At 39.7% G+C, this 17,084-nt stretch overlaps 1 protein-coding gene across 9 annotated transcripts in view; it reads left to right on the plus strand.

The window, feature by feature from the left end:
- Positions 1–17,084, plus strand: part of FAR2 (fatty acyl-CoA reductase 2) — a 184,954-nt gene that overhangs the window by 105,158 nt on the left and 62,712 nt on the right. For all 9 annotated transcript variants that reach the window (XM_025283440.3, XM_025283442.3, XM_044941296.2 and 6 more), the window contains one exon: positions 8,269–8,497. In XM_025283440.3, coding sequence (XP_025139225.2) covers positions 8,309–8,497 — 189 coding nt within the window. In that variant the 5' untranslated portion in view covers positions 8,269–8,308. The remainder of the gene's footprint in view (positions 1–8,268; positions 8,498–17,084) is intronic.

The following is a 17,084-nucleotide window of genomic DNA, read 5'->3' on the forward strand; positions in this document are numbered from 1 at the left end:
ATTCCTGAGAGGCAAAACTCCTGTTTCTTTTAAAAAATTTTTTCCTTTCAAGGGCTACCAAGAAATATGGATTGTCTACCTTAAATGCTTTTTTGAATCTTAAGTTTTTTATTTTCCAGAGGAACCACCCAAAGAATAATTAAAGTTCCCATATGCTTAAACCTGCAAAAAATGTTTAACTTGGCACAACTGTTTGTGATTCAATATTTTAACACCCATTCTCTAGAAATGAGAACAGCCTCACTTCTAGAAAACAAAAGGAGAGTGACAACTATGGAATCTTGCTCATTACCATGGAGAGCTGGTGATCTTAAGGAGAAAAAATGCTCCAGAAGATAGGAAGGAAGCATCTAAGCTGCATAAGGCCTTTTCACTGTTAGTCCCAGTGCCTGGACAGTGCCTGGCACATGCAGACAATCATTAAAAATGCATTAGCTGACTCTCACGTCAGCCTTGTCAGCCTATTTGTCATTCAGCCTTGCATTATACAGGCTGGTTCAGATATTGTCAAAGTAGTTTATGCTTCTCACACACTATGTTATAAGCATGAGAAATAGGAAAGTGGCCTTTGTTCTCTGCATTAGTAATCTGAGACTGTAGGAAAGGTAAGCCATGTTCTAAACATGTTCTTCCTTCTCGAGTTATATATCCTCCATTTCTGAGTGTAAAATTATTTTAATTTTTGAAACAATTTAATTATTTTTTAAATTATATGTATGGGGATATAAGATGTTATCGGAGGAAGCTGAAAGAAGGGTACGCAGACCTCTCTGCACTCTATTTTTTAAAGTATGTGTTTTTTAAGTATTTACTTATTTACTTGGCTGTGCTGGGTCTTAGTTGCAGCACGTGGGATCTTTCGTTGTGTCATGTGAACTCTTTCTTGCAGTGTATGGGATCTAGTTCCCTAACCAGGGATTGAACCTGGGGGCACCTGATTGAGAGCATGAGTCTTAGCCCCTGAACCACCAGGGAAGTTCTGAAACAATTTAATTATTTTAATAAATTATATTGCACTTAGTCATTCAGTCATGTCCAACTCTTTGCAACCCCCTGGACTGTAGCCCACCAGGCTCCTCTGTCCATGGGGATTCTCCAGGCAAGAATACTACAGTGGATTGCCATGCCCTCCTCCAGGGGATCGCCCCAACCCAGTGATCAAACCCAGGTCTCCCGCATTGCAGGTGGATCTTTACTGTATGAGCCACCAGGGAAGTCCAAATGAATTATATCAAGAATTAGCAATTCCTGGACCTTGCAGATCTATGACATGTAAAATGGGGCTTCCAGGGCCAAATTTTATATGGTAGTTTCTGGGTTCAATAACCAAGCTAATAGCTTGAGAGCAGAAGCAAAGGTTTAAAGAAACAACTCTGATGCAGCTTTGATTTGACGTTTTTCAGAATCACTTGCTTTAATTAGAGTCTTGACCACAACTCCCCTACCACCTGCTTTTGCCAACTGGGTACTGAGTGCCAGGAGATACTGGCTTATGTTTTGTTTTCCTCTCAGAGCACTCATTATACTGTGCTATGGTTTTTGTTGTGTTTGAGAAATACTTGGACTGTGGGCAGAGCAGGCACATTCCATTCTTTGGGGACACATTAAGTTTTCCGTTGTCACACAAGAAATAGGTTCATTAGAGATATGCAATCAGCTCTCTAAAGTGTTTCCTCACACATTGCAAACTTGTCTGGGACCAAAAATCTTAACAGTATCTTTGCATTTCTAGAAAATATGACTCCACTAAAGCACACATTATTACAAAACAACACATAACATCTTCAGAACTAAATTCAGTTTCCCATCTATATTTTCCTGCCAACCATGCTCATGCCTAATAACGTAAACACTTTTATATGTAAAGGAGTTGGAAAGATTTATCATTAAGTAGAGTTTCATTTGGGGAAAGCACTTTATTTGGCTTGATGATTGAGTATAAATCATCTCCTCATATTTCCAAAAGAAGGCATATAAAATACATGTCAAAAGGAAAAGACAGGAACCATTAAGATGAAAAATGTGGAAGCAGTGACAATACGAATAGACAATACTAGAGGTGAGTTGTACTTTTTAAGTGTTTTACATGTATTCATTCACATAATTCTTACCACAACACTAGTAACTGGATACTTTATCCCCATTTTACTGATGAACAGACTGCAGCACTGAGAGATTAATAATTTGCCTAAGATGACGAGATGACACACCTCATAAGTGGTAGACCTGGGATTTGATTTTAGACAGTCTTGCTTAGAATCTGAATGCTGAACTAGAATATGTACTGCCTTCCAAACTTGATGACATCACTGTTCTGAGCTTCAAGGCAGGCAAGGCAAGAATATTCAATACTTTCCCCGCATGCTACATTCTTGAGAAAATAATTGGATAGACTGTAATATGAGTAACCTTATGTAACACGACAAAAAGTTTCTTTCATTGCTCTTTTGCACAAGGTCCAAATGTGTTCTTCAAAATATTATTCTCATATAAACCTTTAATAAACAGAATTTAAATAACTCAGTGGATAAAGCTAATATTTGAAATCCGCAATGGTCCCTAAGTGAATGACTTCGATGATTGTGATTTTTGTCATTGATCCTTATTATATTTATGTTTGTAACAGTCTGTAATTAACTTGTCAGTGTATTTATCAATCAGTATATCACTGGCCTCCTCTGCTTGAGTGACAGCAAGGATTTATTTGCTTTATCCAACAGTTTATCTTAAGAACTTAGAGTCTGGCATAGCAGGTGCACAGAATTATTTGTTGAGTAAATCCATCAATCAATGAATCCTCCAAAGGCAAGAGTTCTGCCCAAGAACATAGACTCAAGATGCTCAAAAGTATAAATTACAACTATAATTTATATCATCAGTTCAGTTCAGTCGCTCACTCATGTCCGACTCTATGCGACCCCATGAATTGCAGCACGCCAGGCCTCCCTGTCCATCACCAACTCCCAGAGTTCACTCAGACTCTTGTCCATCGAGTCAGTGATGCCATCCAGCCATCTCATCCTCTGTCGTCCCCTTCTCCTCCTGCCCCCAATCCCTCTCAGCATCACAGTCTTTTCCAATGAGTCAACTCTTTGCATGGGGCGGCCAAAGTACTGGAGTTTCAGCTTTAGCATCATTCCTTCCAAAGAACACCCAGGACCCATCTCCTTTAGAATGGACTGGTTGGATCTCTTTGCAGTCCAAGGTACTCTCAAGAGTCTTCTCCAACACCACAGTTCAAAAGCAGCAATTCTTCGGTGTTCTGCCTTCTTCACAGTCCAACTCTCACATCCATACATGACCACAGGAAAAACCATAGCCTTGACTAGACGGACCTTTGTTGGCAAAGTAATGTCTCTGCTTTTGAATATGCTAACTAGGTTGGTCATAACTTTCCTTCCAAGGAGTAAGCGTCTTTTAATTTCATGGCTGCAGTCACCATCTGCAGTGATTTTGGAGCCCCCAAAAATAAAGTCTGACACTGTTTCCACTGTTTCCCCATCTATTTCCCATGCAGTGATGGGATCTGATGCAATGATCTTCGTTTTCTGAATGTTGAGCTTTAAGCCAACTTTTTCACTCTCCTCTTTCACTTTCATCAAGAGGCTCTTTAGTTCCTCTTCACTTTCTGCCATAAGAGTGGTATCATCTGCATATCTGAGGTTATTGATATTTCTCCCGGCAATCTTGATTCCAGCTTGTGTTTCTTCCAGTCCAGCGTTTCTCATGATGTACTCTGCATATAAGTTAAATAAGCAGGGTGATAATATACAGCCTTGACATACTCCTTTTCCTATTTGGAACCAGTCTGTTGTTCTGTGTCCAGTTCTAACTGTTGCCTCCTGACCTGCATACAGATTTCTCAAGAGGCAGGTCAGGTGGTCTGGTATTCTGATCTCTTTCAGAATTTCCCACAGTTTATTGTGATCCACACAGTCAAAGGCTTTGGCATAGTCAATAAAGCAGAAATAGATATTTTTCTGGAACTCTCTTGCTTTTTCCATGATCCAGCGGATGTTGGCAATTTGATCTCTGGTTCTTCTGCCTTTTCTAAAACCAGCTTGAACATCAGGAAGTTCACGGTTCACATATTGCTGAAGCCTGGCTTGGAGAATTTTGAACATTACTTTACTAGCATGTGAGATGAGTGCAATTGTGTGGTAGTTTGAGCACTCTTTGGCATTGCCTTTCTTTGGGATCGGAATGAAAACCGACCTTTTCCAGTCCTGTGGCCACTGCTGAGTTTTCCAAATGTGATGGCATATTGAGTGCAGCACTTTCACAGCATCATCTTTCAGGATTTGAAATAGCTCAACTGGAATTCCATCACCTCCACTAGCTTTGTTCATAGTGATGCTTCCTAAGGCCCACTTGACTTCACATTCCAGGATGTCTGGCTCTAGATCAATGATCACACCATCATGATTATCTGGGTCATGAAGATCTTTTTTGTTCAGTTCTTCTGTGTATTCTTGCCACCTCTTCTTGATATCTTCTGCTTCTGTTAGGTCCATACCATTTCTCTCCTTTATCCAGCCCATCTTTGTATGAAATGTTCCCTTGGTATCTCTAATTTTCTTGAAGAGATCTCTAGTCTTTCCCATTCTGTTGGTTTCCTCTATTTCTTTGCACTGATCGCTAAGGAAGGCTTTCTTATCTCTTCTTGCTATTCTTCAGAACTCTGCATTCAGATGCTTATATCTTTCCTTTTCTCCTTTGCTTTTCGCTTCTCTTCTTTTCACAGGTCTTTGTAAGGCCTCTCCAGACAGCCATTTTGCTTTTTTGCATTTCTTTTCCATGGGGATGGTCTTGATCCCTGTCTCCTGTACAATGTCACGAACCTCAGTCCATAGTTCATCAGGCACTCCATCTATCAGATCTAGGCCCTTAAATCTATTTCTCACTTCCACTGTATAATCATAAGGGATTTGATTTAGGTCACACCTGAATGGTCTAGTGGTTTCCCTACTTTCTTCAATTTAAGTCTGAATTTGGTAATAAGGAGTTCATGATCTGAGCCACAGTCAGCTCCTGGTCTTGTTTTTGTTGACTGTATAGAGCTTCTCCATCTTTGGCTGCAAAGAATATAATCAATCTGATTTCAGTGTTGACCATCTGGTGATGTCCATGTGTAGAGTATTCTCTTGTGTTGTTGGAAGAGGGTGTGTGCTGTGACCAGTGCATTTTCTTGGCAAAACTCTATTAGTCTTTGCCCTGCTTCATTCCGTATTCCAACGTGAAATTTGCCTGTTACTCCAGGTGTTTCTTGACTTCCTACTTTTGCATTCCAGTCCCCTATAATGAAAAGGACATCTGTTTTGGGTGTTAGTTCTAAGAGGTCTTGTAGGTCTTCACAGAACCGTTCAACTTCAGCTTCTTCAGCATTACTGGTTGGGGCGTAGACTTGGATTGCTGTGATATTGAATGCTTTGCCTTGGAAACGAACAGAGATCATTCTGTCATTTTTGAGATTGCATCCAAGTACTGCATTTTGGACTCTTTTGTTGACCATGATGGCCACTCCATTTCTTCTGAGGGATTCCTGCCCACAGTAGTAGATACAATGGTCATCTGAGTTAAATTCACCCATTCCAGTCCATTTGAGTTCGCTGATTCTTAGAATGTCGACATTCACTCTTGCCATCTCTTGTTTCACCACTTCCAATTTGCTTTGATTCCTGGACCTGACATTCCAGGTTCCTATGCAATATTGCTCTTTACAGCATCGGACCTTGCTTCTATCACCAGTCACATCCACAGCTGGGTATTGTTTTTGCTTTTATACCATATTGGACCATGATTTATACCAATTTGGACCATAAAGAAGGCTGAGCACCAAAGATTTGATGTTTTCAAATTGTGGTGCTTGAGAAGACTCTTGAGAATCCCGTAAACAGCAAAAAGATCAAACCAGTCAATTCTCAAGGAAATCATCCCTGAATATTCACTGGAAGGACTAATGCTGAAGCTGAAGCTCCAATACTTTGGCCACCTGATGTGAAGAGCCAATTCATTGGAAAAGACCTTTATGCTGGGAAAAATTGAAAGCATGAGGAGAAGGGAGTGACAGAGGATGAGATGGTTGGATGTTATCACCAACTCATGGACCTGAGTTTAAGCAAACTCCTAGGGGGAAGGACAGGGAATCCTAGCATACTGCAGTTCATGGAATTGCAAAGTCAGACATGACTTAGTGACTGAACAACAGCATGACAAGTCATTATTTGTTAAGAAGTCAATGGAGTTAACTTGGCTAGAGCTAAAGAGGCAGGGTGTTGACTTTTTCACTTGTTTTTTGTTCTTCTTTACAAGCCCTGATATCCAGGCCAGTCCCTGGAGTTGTGTTCTATCAGATACACACAAATGGCCAAGAATTGGCTGCAGGCAGCACAGTCAAGGACAGAAAGGAAGGTCTGCTCCCACACTATGGCCTTGCTTCCTTCAAAACTCCACTGCTTCCAATCAACAATCTTGAGGCCAGGCTTAAAGACCAAACACTTCTGGTTGCACTTCTATAATGTAGAGTGCTTTTTCTCAGAAGTCACAGCATCCAAGTGGTGCATCTGGCATCCACCAGACTTGCTCCTGGAAATGATTTTCTCTAAATAAATGAACAACAGATTGGTTCCAAATAGGAAAAGGAGTACGTCAAGGCTGTATATTGTCACCTTGCTTATTTAACTTATATGCAGAGTACATCATGAGAAATGCTGGGCTGGAAGAAGCACAAGCTAGAATCAAGATTGCTGGGAGAAACATCAATAACCTCAGATATGCAGATGACACCACCCTTATGGCAGAAAGTGAAGAGGAACTAAAAAGCCTGTTGATGAAAGTGAAAGAAGACAGTGGAAAGAGTGTCAGATTTCATTTTTGGGGGCTTCAAGGTCACTGCAGATGGTGACTGCAGCCATGAAATTAACAAACACTTACTCCTTGGAAGGAAAGTTATGACCAATCTAGATAGCATATTCAAAAGCAGAGACATTACTTTGCCAACAAGGTCTGTCTAGTCAAGGCTATGGTTTTTTCAGTGGTCATGTATGGATATAAGAGTTGGACTGTGAAGAAAGCTGAGTGCCGAAGGATTGATGCTTCTGAAGTGTGGTATTGGAGAAGACTCTTGAGAGTCCCTTGACTGCAAGGAGATCCAACCAGTCCATTCTAAAGGAGATCAGTCCTGGGTGTTCTTTGGAAAGACTGATGCTAAAGCTGAAAATCAAATACTTTGGCCACCTCATGCAAAGAGTTGACTCGTTGGAAATGACTCTGATGCTGGGAGGGATTGGGGGCAGGAGGAGAAGGGGATGACAGAGGATGAGATGGCATCACCGACTTGATGGACATGAGTTTGAGTAAACTCCGGGAGTTGGTGGTGGACAGGGAGGCCTGGCGTGCTGCAATTCATGGGGTCGCAAAGAGTCAGACACAACTGAGCGACTGAACTGAACTGAACTGAAATACAACTACAACTGAGGGGCTTCCTTGGCGTCCAGTGGTTAAGACTTCACCTTCCGATGCAGGGAGTTTAATCCCTAGTCCCGGAGATAGGATCCCACATGCTTCACAGCCAAAAACCAAAATGTAAAATAGAATGATACTGTAATAAATTCAATAAAGTCTTTTAAAATGGTCCACATAAAAAAAATTTTGTTTAAATAAAATAAAACTGCAACCGAATTTAAAAATTACATCATAAGTTTTAAAATTTGATAACTCTTCTCATCTTTGGTGTTGCAGGTTTGGGGCTACTCCTAACCTTATGAATTACATTCTCCTACACTGAATTCCTTGTTTTATTCCTCCATACAGCATCCTACACCACACCTTGGACCTTTGCTTTTGATCCTTCCTTGGTCTGGAATGCCCTTACCCCAGTCCTTATCTCTTTTCAAGTTTGACCACTGGTTTCACCTTCTATAGGTGAAATTTACAGATCCTGCTATGTACCCTTTCTTTGTGCTTTCTTTGGTTTTAGAATTACCATATAATATTTAATAGTTTCTAGGAATCTGTCTCCTCCATTAGGCTACAGGCAATTCCTTGAGAGCAGAAACCACGTCTTACTCATTTCTTGCCCACAGTTGCTGGCATGATGTCAGGCAGAGATTAATCTCAATAAATATTGATTGAAATGAATTGGGTTGCTATCACTCCATCTGACCCTTTCCTGTCTTCAAAACTCCTGGAAATGCCAGCAACATTTTAAATGACTGCATTTTAGCACTTCTGAGAATGTAATCTTTTGTTATTTCTCTTTCTTTTCAGGAACCTCTTTCTGAAGCTATAGAAGACAAAGGGAAGAATCATGTCCATGATTGCAGCTTTCTATGGTGGCAAGTCCATTCTCATTACTGGGGCCACAGGCTTTATGGGCAAAGTGTTGATGGAGAAGCTATTTCGCACCAGCCCAGACCTGAAAGTCGTTTACATCCTGGTGAGGCCCAAGCAGGGCCAGACCCTGCAGCAGAGGGTTTTCCAGATCCTAGACAGTAAGGTACGCCTTATGGGAAGAGTCTTGGGGGACGGTGACTCACTGCAGTGTTCCCGTATAGCCCCAGCTGCAGAGGGACCCAGAATATCTGGGCGGATAGGGGAGAGGAGACAAAACAAGAGAGCAACCAACAGCTCATGGAAATCTATGGTAGAATGCAAGAAACATCTTTCATTTCTGGAAGGTGTTTAACTGGAAAAAGAACCTTGAAAAGCTTTTTCACTTCACTTTGAAAGAGCCATTGCGCCCTTTCCCTAATTTGCTGTGTGTTGAAACCAGGTCTTGATTGGATTAGAATATGCTGGTGGGATAAAGGAGAAAATGAGGTCAAATTTGAGATTCCTCAGGGGAAGGGGGCTTTGATGGAAAATATACTGTAACTGAATAAACCTGAAGAAAAAAAAAAAGAAATCTGTGGTGTTTTCCCTTAAGAGGGGAAAGAATGCTTAGACCCTGTCCAGGGCAAATGAGCAGATAATCTAAATATATTCTGCAAATTACCAAGTAAGAATCAAAATGCCAAAACTCTCCAAGTGGACTAAGTTCAGTTCAGTTCAGTCGCTCAGTCATGTCCGACTCTTTGCGACCCCATGGACTGCAGCATGCCAGGCCTCCCTGTCCATCACCAACTCCCGGAGTTTATTCAAATTCATGTCCATTGAGTTGGTGATGCCATCCAACCATTTCGTCCTCTGTCATCCCCTTCTCCTCCCACCTTCAATCTTTCTCAGCATCAGGGTATTTTCCAATGAGCCAGTTCTTTGCATCAGGTGGCCAAAGTATTGGAGTTTCAGCTTCAGTATCAGTCCTTCCAATGAATATTCAGGACTGATTTCCTTTAGGATGGACTGGTTGGATCTCCTTGCAGCCCAAGGGACTCTCAAGAGTCTTCTCCAACACCACAGTTCAAAGCATCAATTCTTTGGCGCTCAGCTTTCTTTATAGTCCAACTCTTACATCCATACTTGACCACTGGAAAAACCATAGCTTTGACTAGATGGACCTTTGTTGGCAAAATAATGTCTCTGCTCTTCAATATGCTGTCTAGGTTGGTCATAACTTTTCTTCCAAGGAGTAAGTGAGTGGACTCGCCAGGCTTCAAATCTTTCACAAGTTCATCCAAACTCTTCCTTGATTTTCTTCTAAATTGAGGGTAGCTTTCCTCGAAATTTTTGGAGAGTCATTTACATATTATATCTTATCATATTATTAATATAAACAGATATGATTACTAAGTAGCCATGCAGTAATACCTTCAGTTGTCTAAATGCTGCAAGTTGTATACTTTATCTATGATAACTTGACATTTCTCCTACCCCACTTCTGTTATCCTGTAAATTCCTCTAAGGGAAAAACATGCAAATGAAATACATGTGTGAATGAGCATTTGAGTCTCAAACTCTCTCTGCTGCTGCTAAGTCGCTTCAGTTGTGTCCGATTCTGTGCAACCCCAAAGACGGCAGCCCACCAGGCTCCCCCGTCCCTGGGATTCTCCAGGCAAGAACACTAGAGTGGGTTGCCATTTCCTTCTCCAATGCATGAAAATGAAAAGTGAAAGTGAAGTCGCTCAGTCGTATCCAACTCTTAGCGACCCCATGGACTGCAGCCCTCCAGGGTCCTCCATCCATGGGATTTTCCAGGCAAGAGTACTGGAGTGGGGTGTCATTGCCTTGTCCCAAACTTTCTCACTCCATTCCAAAATTATGACTATATCACCTCATGTCTTAATTTATGTATTTGAAAGTTTTGGTATGAAACACTTTATCAATTTGTTGTCAGTTTATACCTCTTACCCTTCAGCTTGCACTGTTTAGAAACAATGACCTCGTAGGGTTGCCAGAGGAGTTAAATATATGTGTCTAGAATGTACAAGATTAGCAAAAGGAAGATTTAAATAAGAATTTTTTACAAAATCTTCTTTCCAGTGTTTAGGCCTGCTGACATCTAACAGAGATGTCTATCTGATAGCACAGCACATTATAGACACCCAGTAAGCTTGATGATTATATTTTATCTGCTGGTACCAGCATGAGATTTTGTATAAACCATCATCAAGAGAAGCACAAAAGTGTCTCCTGTATCTCATGGCCTAACTCGGCTTTGGGACAAGTAATAATAGCTGACACTTACTGGATACTTAGTACGTGGCAGACATTACTCAATGGCTTTTTCATGACTTGCATGCTCAGTCACTTTAGTCGTGTCTGACTAAATGTCTTGCCACCCCATGGACTATAGCCCGCCATGCTCCTCAGTCCATAGGAGTCTCCAGGCAAGAATACTGGAGTGGGTGGCCATACCCTCCTCCATGAGATCTTCCGCACCCAGAGATCCAACCCATGTCTCTTGTTTCCTTCATTGGCTGGCAGATTCTTTACCACTAGCACCTCCTGAGAAGCCCCTTTCATGTCTTATCTCATTGATTTTTCAACAATGCTGTGAAGTTAGAATTATTAATATCCAAATTTGATAGATGAGATAAGTGAGACCAGAAGTATTAAATTACCAAAGATCTGTGCTTAGTCACTCACTTGTGTCCAATTCTTTATGACTTCCAACCCAGGGATTGAACCCAGTTCCCTGCATTGCAGGCAGATTCTTTACCATCTGTGCCATCAGAGAAGCCCACCAAAAGTCACACAGTTAATAAATAAGCTCACCAAAGGTCACCCAGTTAGTAAATAAGAGAGGTAGACTTTAGAGACCCTACCCCCGTCTGGCTCCAGGGCAAGTACGCCTGTGTTGTAACTAATGGTCCTTAATAATAATAATAATAATAATAATAAAAGGCTGATGTGGCATTAAACCAAAATCTAGAAGAAACTCACAGATCTCTCTCTTCTTATACAGCTTTGCTCAGCTATACATCCCTGATGGACTTTGTTTTCATCACACATGTAGCTTTGTAGTCAGCTTATGAATTTCTAGATAAATATTGTGGCAGAGAATCTTGTGGTCAGCCCAGTCTCCACCTCCTGTTATATTCAATGTGCTGTGTTTGATAACTCTGAAACATTACTTTTGTTATGGAACTCTTGATTATACTATTAATAACATTTGTGAAACTGACTTGCACACCTTTAGCCCTGTTCTCACTATTGGGCTATTTATAACTGTCAGCTGTTAATTTTTATAAAGAGTGGTTCTCAGACTGTGGTCTCCCAACCAGCAGCATCAATATCACCTGGGAGCTATCTGTTGCTATCTGATGGTGCTTAAGAGCATTGGGCTTCAGAAGCAGATTGATCTGGGTTTGAATCTCCGCACTACTGATTATAAGCCTTGGGACAGTGTGCAAGATATACACTTTACTGAGCCTTAGTTTCCTTATCTGTAAAATGGGATGATAATACTTTACTCACGTACATATATGACAATCTTTGAATGAGGAGAGCTGGCTCTCCCTAAAGCTGTCTTTCAAGATTGATGGAACTTCTTTTCTGGAAACCCTCAGCAAAATTTGCCTTACATCTCATCAGTCAGGGTTAGGTTATGTATCAATTTCTGAACCAACCTGTGTGGCCTGAGGTATGCCATATACTAATTTGTTCAGAAACTCCAGATCTTAGCCTGTCACTGGCCACATGGAAATTCTCAATAATCTCACAGAGAATCTTAAATTAGGGATATGGAGATCCAAGCTGACATATGGGTTGGGGTTGACAAGGAAAAATAAATTTCTCTGTGTTTTGTTAATGTAAAATATAAAATAATACTTTGTGGTATTTTTTAATTTTTAAAGATTTATTTATTTATTGGCTGTGCTGGGTCTTCATTGCTGCATGGGCTTTTCTCTAGCTACAGCAAGCAGGGCTACTCTCCAGTTGCAGTGCATGGGCTTCTCACTGCGGTGGCTTGTCCTTGTGCAGCACGTCTCCGGGGCATTCAGGCTTCCATAGTTGCAGCACGTGGGCTCAGTACTTGTGGCTCCCAGGCTCTAGAGCAAAGTCTCAATAGTTGTGGCTCATGGGCTTAGTTGCTCCACTGCATGCACGATCTTCCTGGATCAGGGATCCAACCTGTTATCTCCTGCACTGGCAGGTGGATTCTTTACTGCTGTACCATCAGAGAAGCCCCTCAGCTTTGTATTTTAACTGATCCAAAACATACCCATACATTTGTCATCTCCAACGCAGAAAGAATGTAGTGTAGTGTTAGTCGCTTAGTTGTGTCTGACTCTTTGCGATCCCTTGGGCTGTAGCCCGCCAGGCTCCTCCAACCATGGGATTCTCTAGGGAAGAATACTGGAGTGGATTGCCATTCCCTTCTCCAGAGGATCTTCTTGACCCAGGGATCAAACCCATGTCTCCTGCATTGCAGGCAGATTCTTTACCATTTGAGCTACAGGGAAGAGAGAACTTGTTGATATCTTAAAACCAAGAAAAAACTACATTCAGCAGTCATCTGCTAAATTCCTCAATGCTCAGGACTTTCCATTTCTAGTCCAGCAGTTGTCTTCTAGTTGCAATTTTAAAATATTTTCTCCAAATCTTTCAAGATAGCCCTAATAGAATCAAATCCAGCATAGAAACTTAGTTTCTTGTAAGCAGTCAGTCTCACTACCTTGCTAAGCCTTCCTTCACACAGGCTCCTAAATTCAACCCCAGAATAAAAGGTATTTTTCCTTTGTCACTAAAAAATTTTTGCTTTGTCTTGGAGACTTTGCTGTTATAGTAACACTACTGAAGATATGTATAAATGAGTATAAAGTGAACAATTATTATAGCACCAAAATGCTCAAGAAATTGAAATATTGAAATATGGGCATTTCTTCTTACATCTCTATTTCTGGTTTTGTAGCAAAGGCATTAATTATACTTCCACAAATTTTGACTTATATGGTCAGATAGAAGGACAGGGCCTGGGCTTCATAAAAAGAGACTGATGTAGTTTAATATTTTTGCAGCATTTCACTAAAAAGTGAAAATATTCCATATGAAGTCTAATCTTCCTCTATTTGGTTAGACTTTGGAGGGAAACAGTGTAAATTGGTTATTCCAAACATTTGGGACCCCACAACCAACTTTACAACATATAGTTATATTTAAAGAAATATACACAGACAACTTTGGTGCAGGAGACCTGGATTTGATCTTTGGGTCAGGAAGAGCCCCAAGGAGAAGACAACTCACTCCAGTATTCTTGCCTGGAGAATTCCATAAACAGAGGAGCCTGGTAGGCTACAGTCCATGGGGTAGCAAAGAGTTGGTGTAACTAAGCAACTAACACTTTCACTTTCACTTGACACTCTGCAGGTAATCAACCAAATTTGTTCAATGAATGAATTTAATGTATTCCAGTTCTTCAGACCAGTCTGTTACTTCTATTGTGAGACTACTCTTACCCTAGGTTTTTATTCAGAAAAGTTTTCCTGTATGGTTAGAATTTCTTCTGGAAGGCCTCTGATTTTACAAATTTTTATTAAATATCTTCTATGAATCAAGACCCAGTCTAAAGTCTACCATTGAACTTCATTTGGACGTAGACAGAGTGATTTAAATGTACCCATGCCTTATTCCCAAGAAAGACCTGGTATCATTTTTAAGCAGTACTTGTCTCCTATCACACGTGATGCATGAATTCTTACTGAGCTATATTAATAGTAATACAGTGTGCTTAAAAGTAGATTAATGGTATCAAGTATGCAAGACTTGGAAACTTTTCTTTAAAACATAATAAATAAAAAATGTTACCAGTTTGCCTTTGATTCCCATTGTATTCAGAGGAAATATGATCGAGCCTATCTGTTAAAAGCCTGTCCCTCTATCTATTAAAATTCATTCATCAGTTTCATTCCTTTTCTTTCATGGTATGGATAGCAACCACCTCTCACTTCCTGTTTCCATGCCTTCACAGGGAGACAATTAAGTGGGAATGCTCTGGAAAGAAGGTTATTTTTAACTATTTGGTCATATAGGACTGGGACTTGAGAATCAAAAGAGAGGATCAGTTTCTTCACATGTGACTAAGATCCTTGAGAATTTTCAGAGCATTAAAGGAACACATCAATTGAAGTAAATCTATCTGAATTAATGACAGATTCTTGAGGACTTTCTCACAAAGATAAGGTGGCACTCTAAACAAACAACCAGACATATATATAAGTACTGTAAAATATATATTTATTGTAGTATCACTCACAGTAGCAAACGTGGAACCAGTCTGAATGTTCCACAGTAGAGGGAAAGGTGCACAGATGTGTTGGACTGTTACGCAGGCACTAAAGTTTATGTTTTATAAAACATTAAATAATATGAGAGAGTGCTTATAATACATTCAGAACCAAAAAATATGCAAAATAACATCCAGTGTAATGTCAAGTAATGACCATAAATAGATGCTGATGGGATCTTGGATTAATTTTAGTTTCAGATTATAATGAGCATGTTTACTTTCATGGTGAGGGAAAAAAGTACTGTCTTTTGTAGCGGAAAATCAGAACAATAATCATTTTCCAAAAGAATTCTCTAAATACAATCACAATGAAGATGTTATAGTTTTATGGTGGGAGAAAAAGCCCACTTTTTAAGATGGTAAATAAATAAGGCAGCAAAGCAATTACAAATTTCTAAAATTGTGGAATCAGCTATAAGTTCAGTTGATGTTTAGTTTTGAGACTTTATCAAAATAAACTAGTTTGATTTACTTTTGATTAAAAATATGATTCTAAGTCTATAACATTGTTTTTAAGAAAGATCTCCTAATTTCTTTTACAAAATCTGTGGAGTTTCTAGAGGAAATAAGCCAAATTTCCAATGTTGACATGTGGACATGCTTACTACAGACTCTTATGGGTTGCCAGGAATCCCAAGCTGCCTGCTTAGTCTCTTATTATGAAAAATGTGCCCATTTAGCTGAACCAACCAGCTTTCCAGCTAGGAAAAACAATTTTCAGTGGCGAAATTTATTTTATGCTGCTATCTAGAATATGGCTTTGTTTAACAAGACATGATTCTTTCCCACTACAACAGATAATTGGTTGCAAATAAATCATTCAGTTGTGAAGTTCAAATTGTTGAGAGCATTTTGAGGTTTTTTTAGTGCCTTAAAGTTGTGTTCCTTTGTATAACAATGATATCCCATTTATATCTATTTAGGATCTTAAGTTGGTCATAACCTACTCTGAATAATTCTTTAAAAAAACATCAAGAAGACAATATCCATATCTGAAAAATAAAACCACAAGTAGATGAATTTATATTGAGTGAGGTAGTTACTTAAGAGTGAGGTCAGAATCTAAAAATAAAAAAGATGTTTGAGAGAATATCAGAAATGGTTGGGCTTTTCCTCTTAAGCTATAGTAATTAGGTAAGGCAAGGGTTACAATGAGATGCTGCCAGGTTTAGAATGCAGCATGTGAGACCAGGCAAAATTCAGGATTTTACAGGAAAAGGCTGTCCTGTATTATGTCACTGGGAAGTGGATTTATAAACAAAAGCAGAGCTTGGCAGGTTGCACTGGATATTTCAAATCAACTTCTCTGGAAAAATGTGATTACTCAATAAGCTTTCAGTGCCTTTAAGATAAACCTACTTTAAAATACCCTGGAGAGCTTTGGATAGTGAATTATTCTGGGACACACATGGGGCCCTTGGTTCATAGAACTGATTAGATTTAAGGCAATAGAAGATAGCAACATTCCATGAAATAGTTTATTGAATCCTTTTGCAAAACTATCACTGTTTGGTAGTTTTTAGAACACATTAGATCCCTCAGGTGAAAAATAATGCATTTAAAGAAATTAACTTCTACCAAATAACATCTGCAAAGAAAACACCAGCACTCTGACATCACTACTATTAAGAAGCACCCAACAGAAAAGTGGGCTTCCCAGGTGGCACTAGTGGTAAAGAACCCACCTGCCAATACAGGAAATAGAAGACATGCAAGTTTGATCCCTGGGTCAGGAAGATCCCCTGGAGGAGGGCGTGGCAACCCACTCCAGTATTCTTGCCTGGAGAATCCCATGGACAGAGAAGTCTGGCGGTCTATAGTCCATAGGGTCGCAAAGAGTCGGATACGACTGAAGCAACTTGCACAGCACAGCACATATACTGTGGCTCCACCCTTCCTTCCTACAACAGAAAAGTTAATTTCATATAATATAAAAGTTCCTTGTTAGTTTGCATAGAATTTCATAAGGAAGAATAGCATTTTCATGTTCAGTTCAGGCTACCCTGTGTAAAAGTTGCTTGTTCACAACTTCCAGAACATGAATTTCTGATTGATATTAATGATTCTGTTAGATCTCTATTTAAAACAAAGGCAATTAAAAAAAAAGTTTGTATTTTAAATTCCCAAAGTCAGTTTTGTTCCATTACTATATTTTATTTTTCCTAAGAAACAAATGATCCCGCAAAAAGCAAGAGGCTTTTATAAATTTGGGACAACTAGAGGGAATATAACCTTTCCAGGAATTAAAATTTCCCCATGATTAACAGACACATACTTTTGAAAGGGTATAACTGGTTCTCAGTTTGACAGTTACTCAGCTTAGTTTAGTTGAAGCATGTTAAACCTCCCTTCTATGGGTGATTTCTTTCCTTTTAAGAAAAAAAACCCAAAAAGCCTTTTAAAATTGATTTTGTCT

Source organism: Bubalus bubalis, chromosome 4 (genome assembly GCF_019923935.1).
Source record: "Bubalus bubalis isolate 160015118507 breed Murrah chromosome 4, NDDB_SH_1, whole genome shotgun sequence".
In the NCBI taxonomy this organism is placed as follows: domain Eukaryota; kingdom Metazoa; phylum Chordata; class Mammalia; order Artiodactyla; family Bovidae; genus Bubalus; species Bubalus bubalis.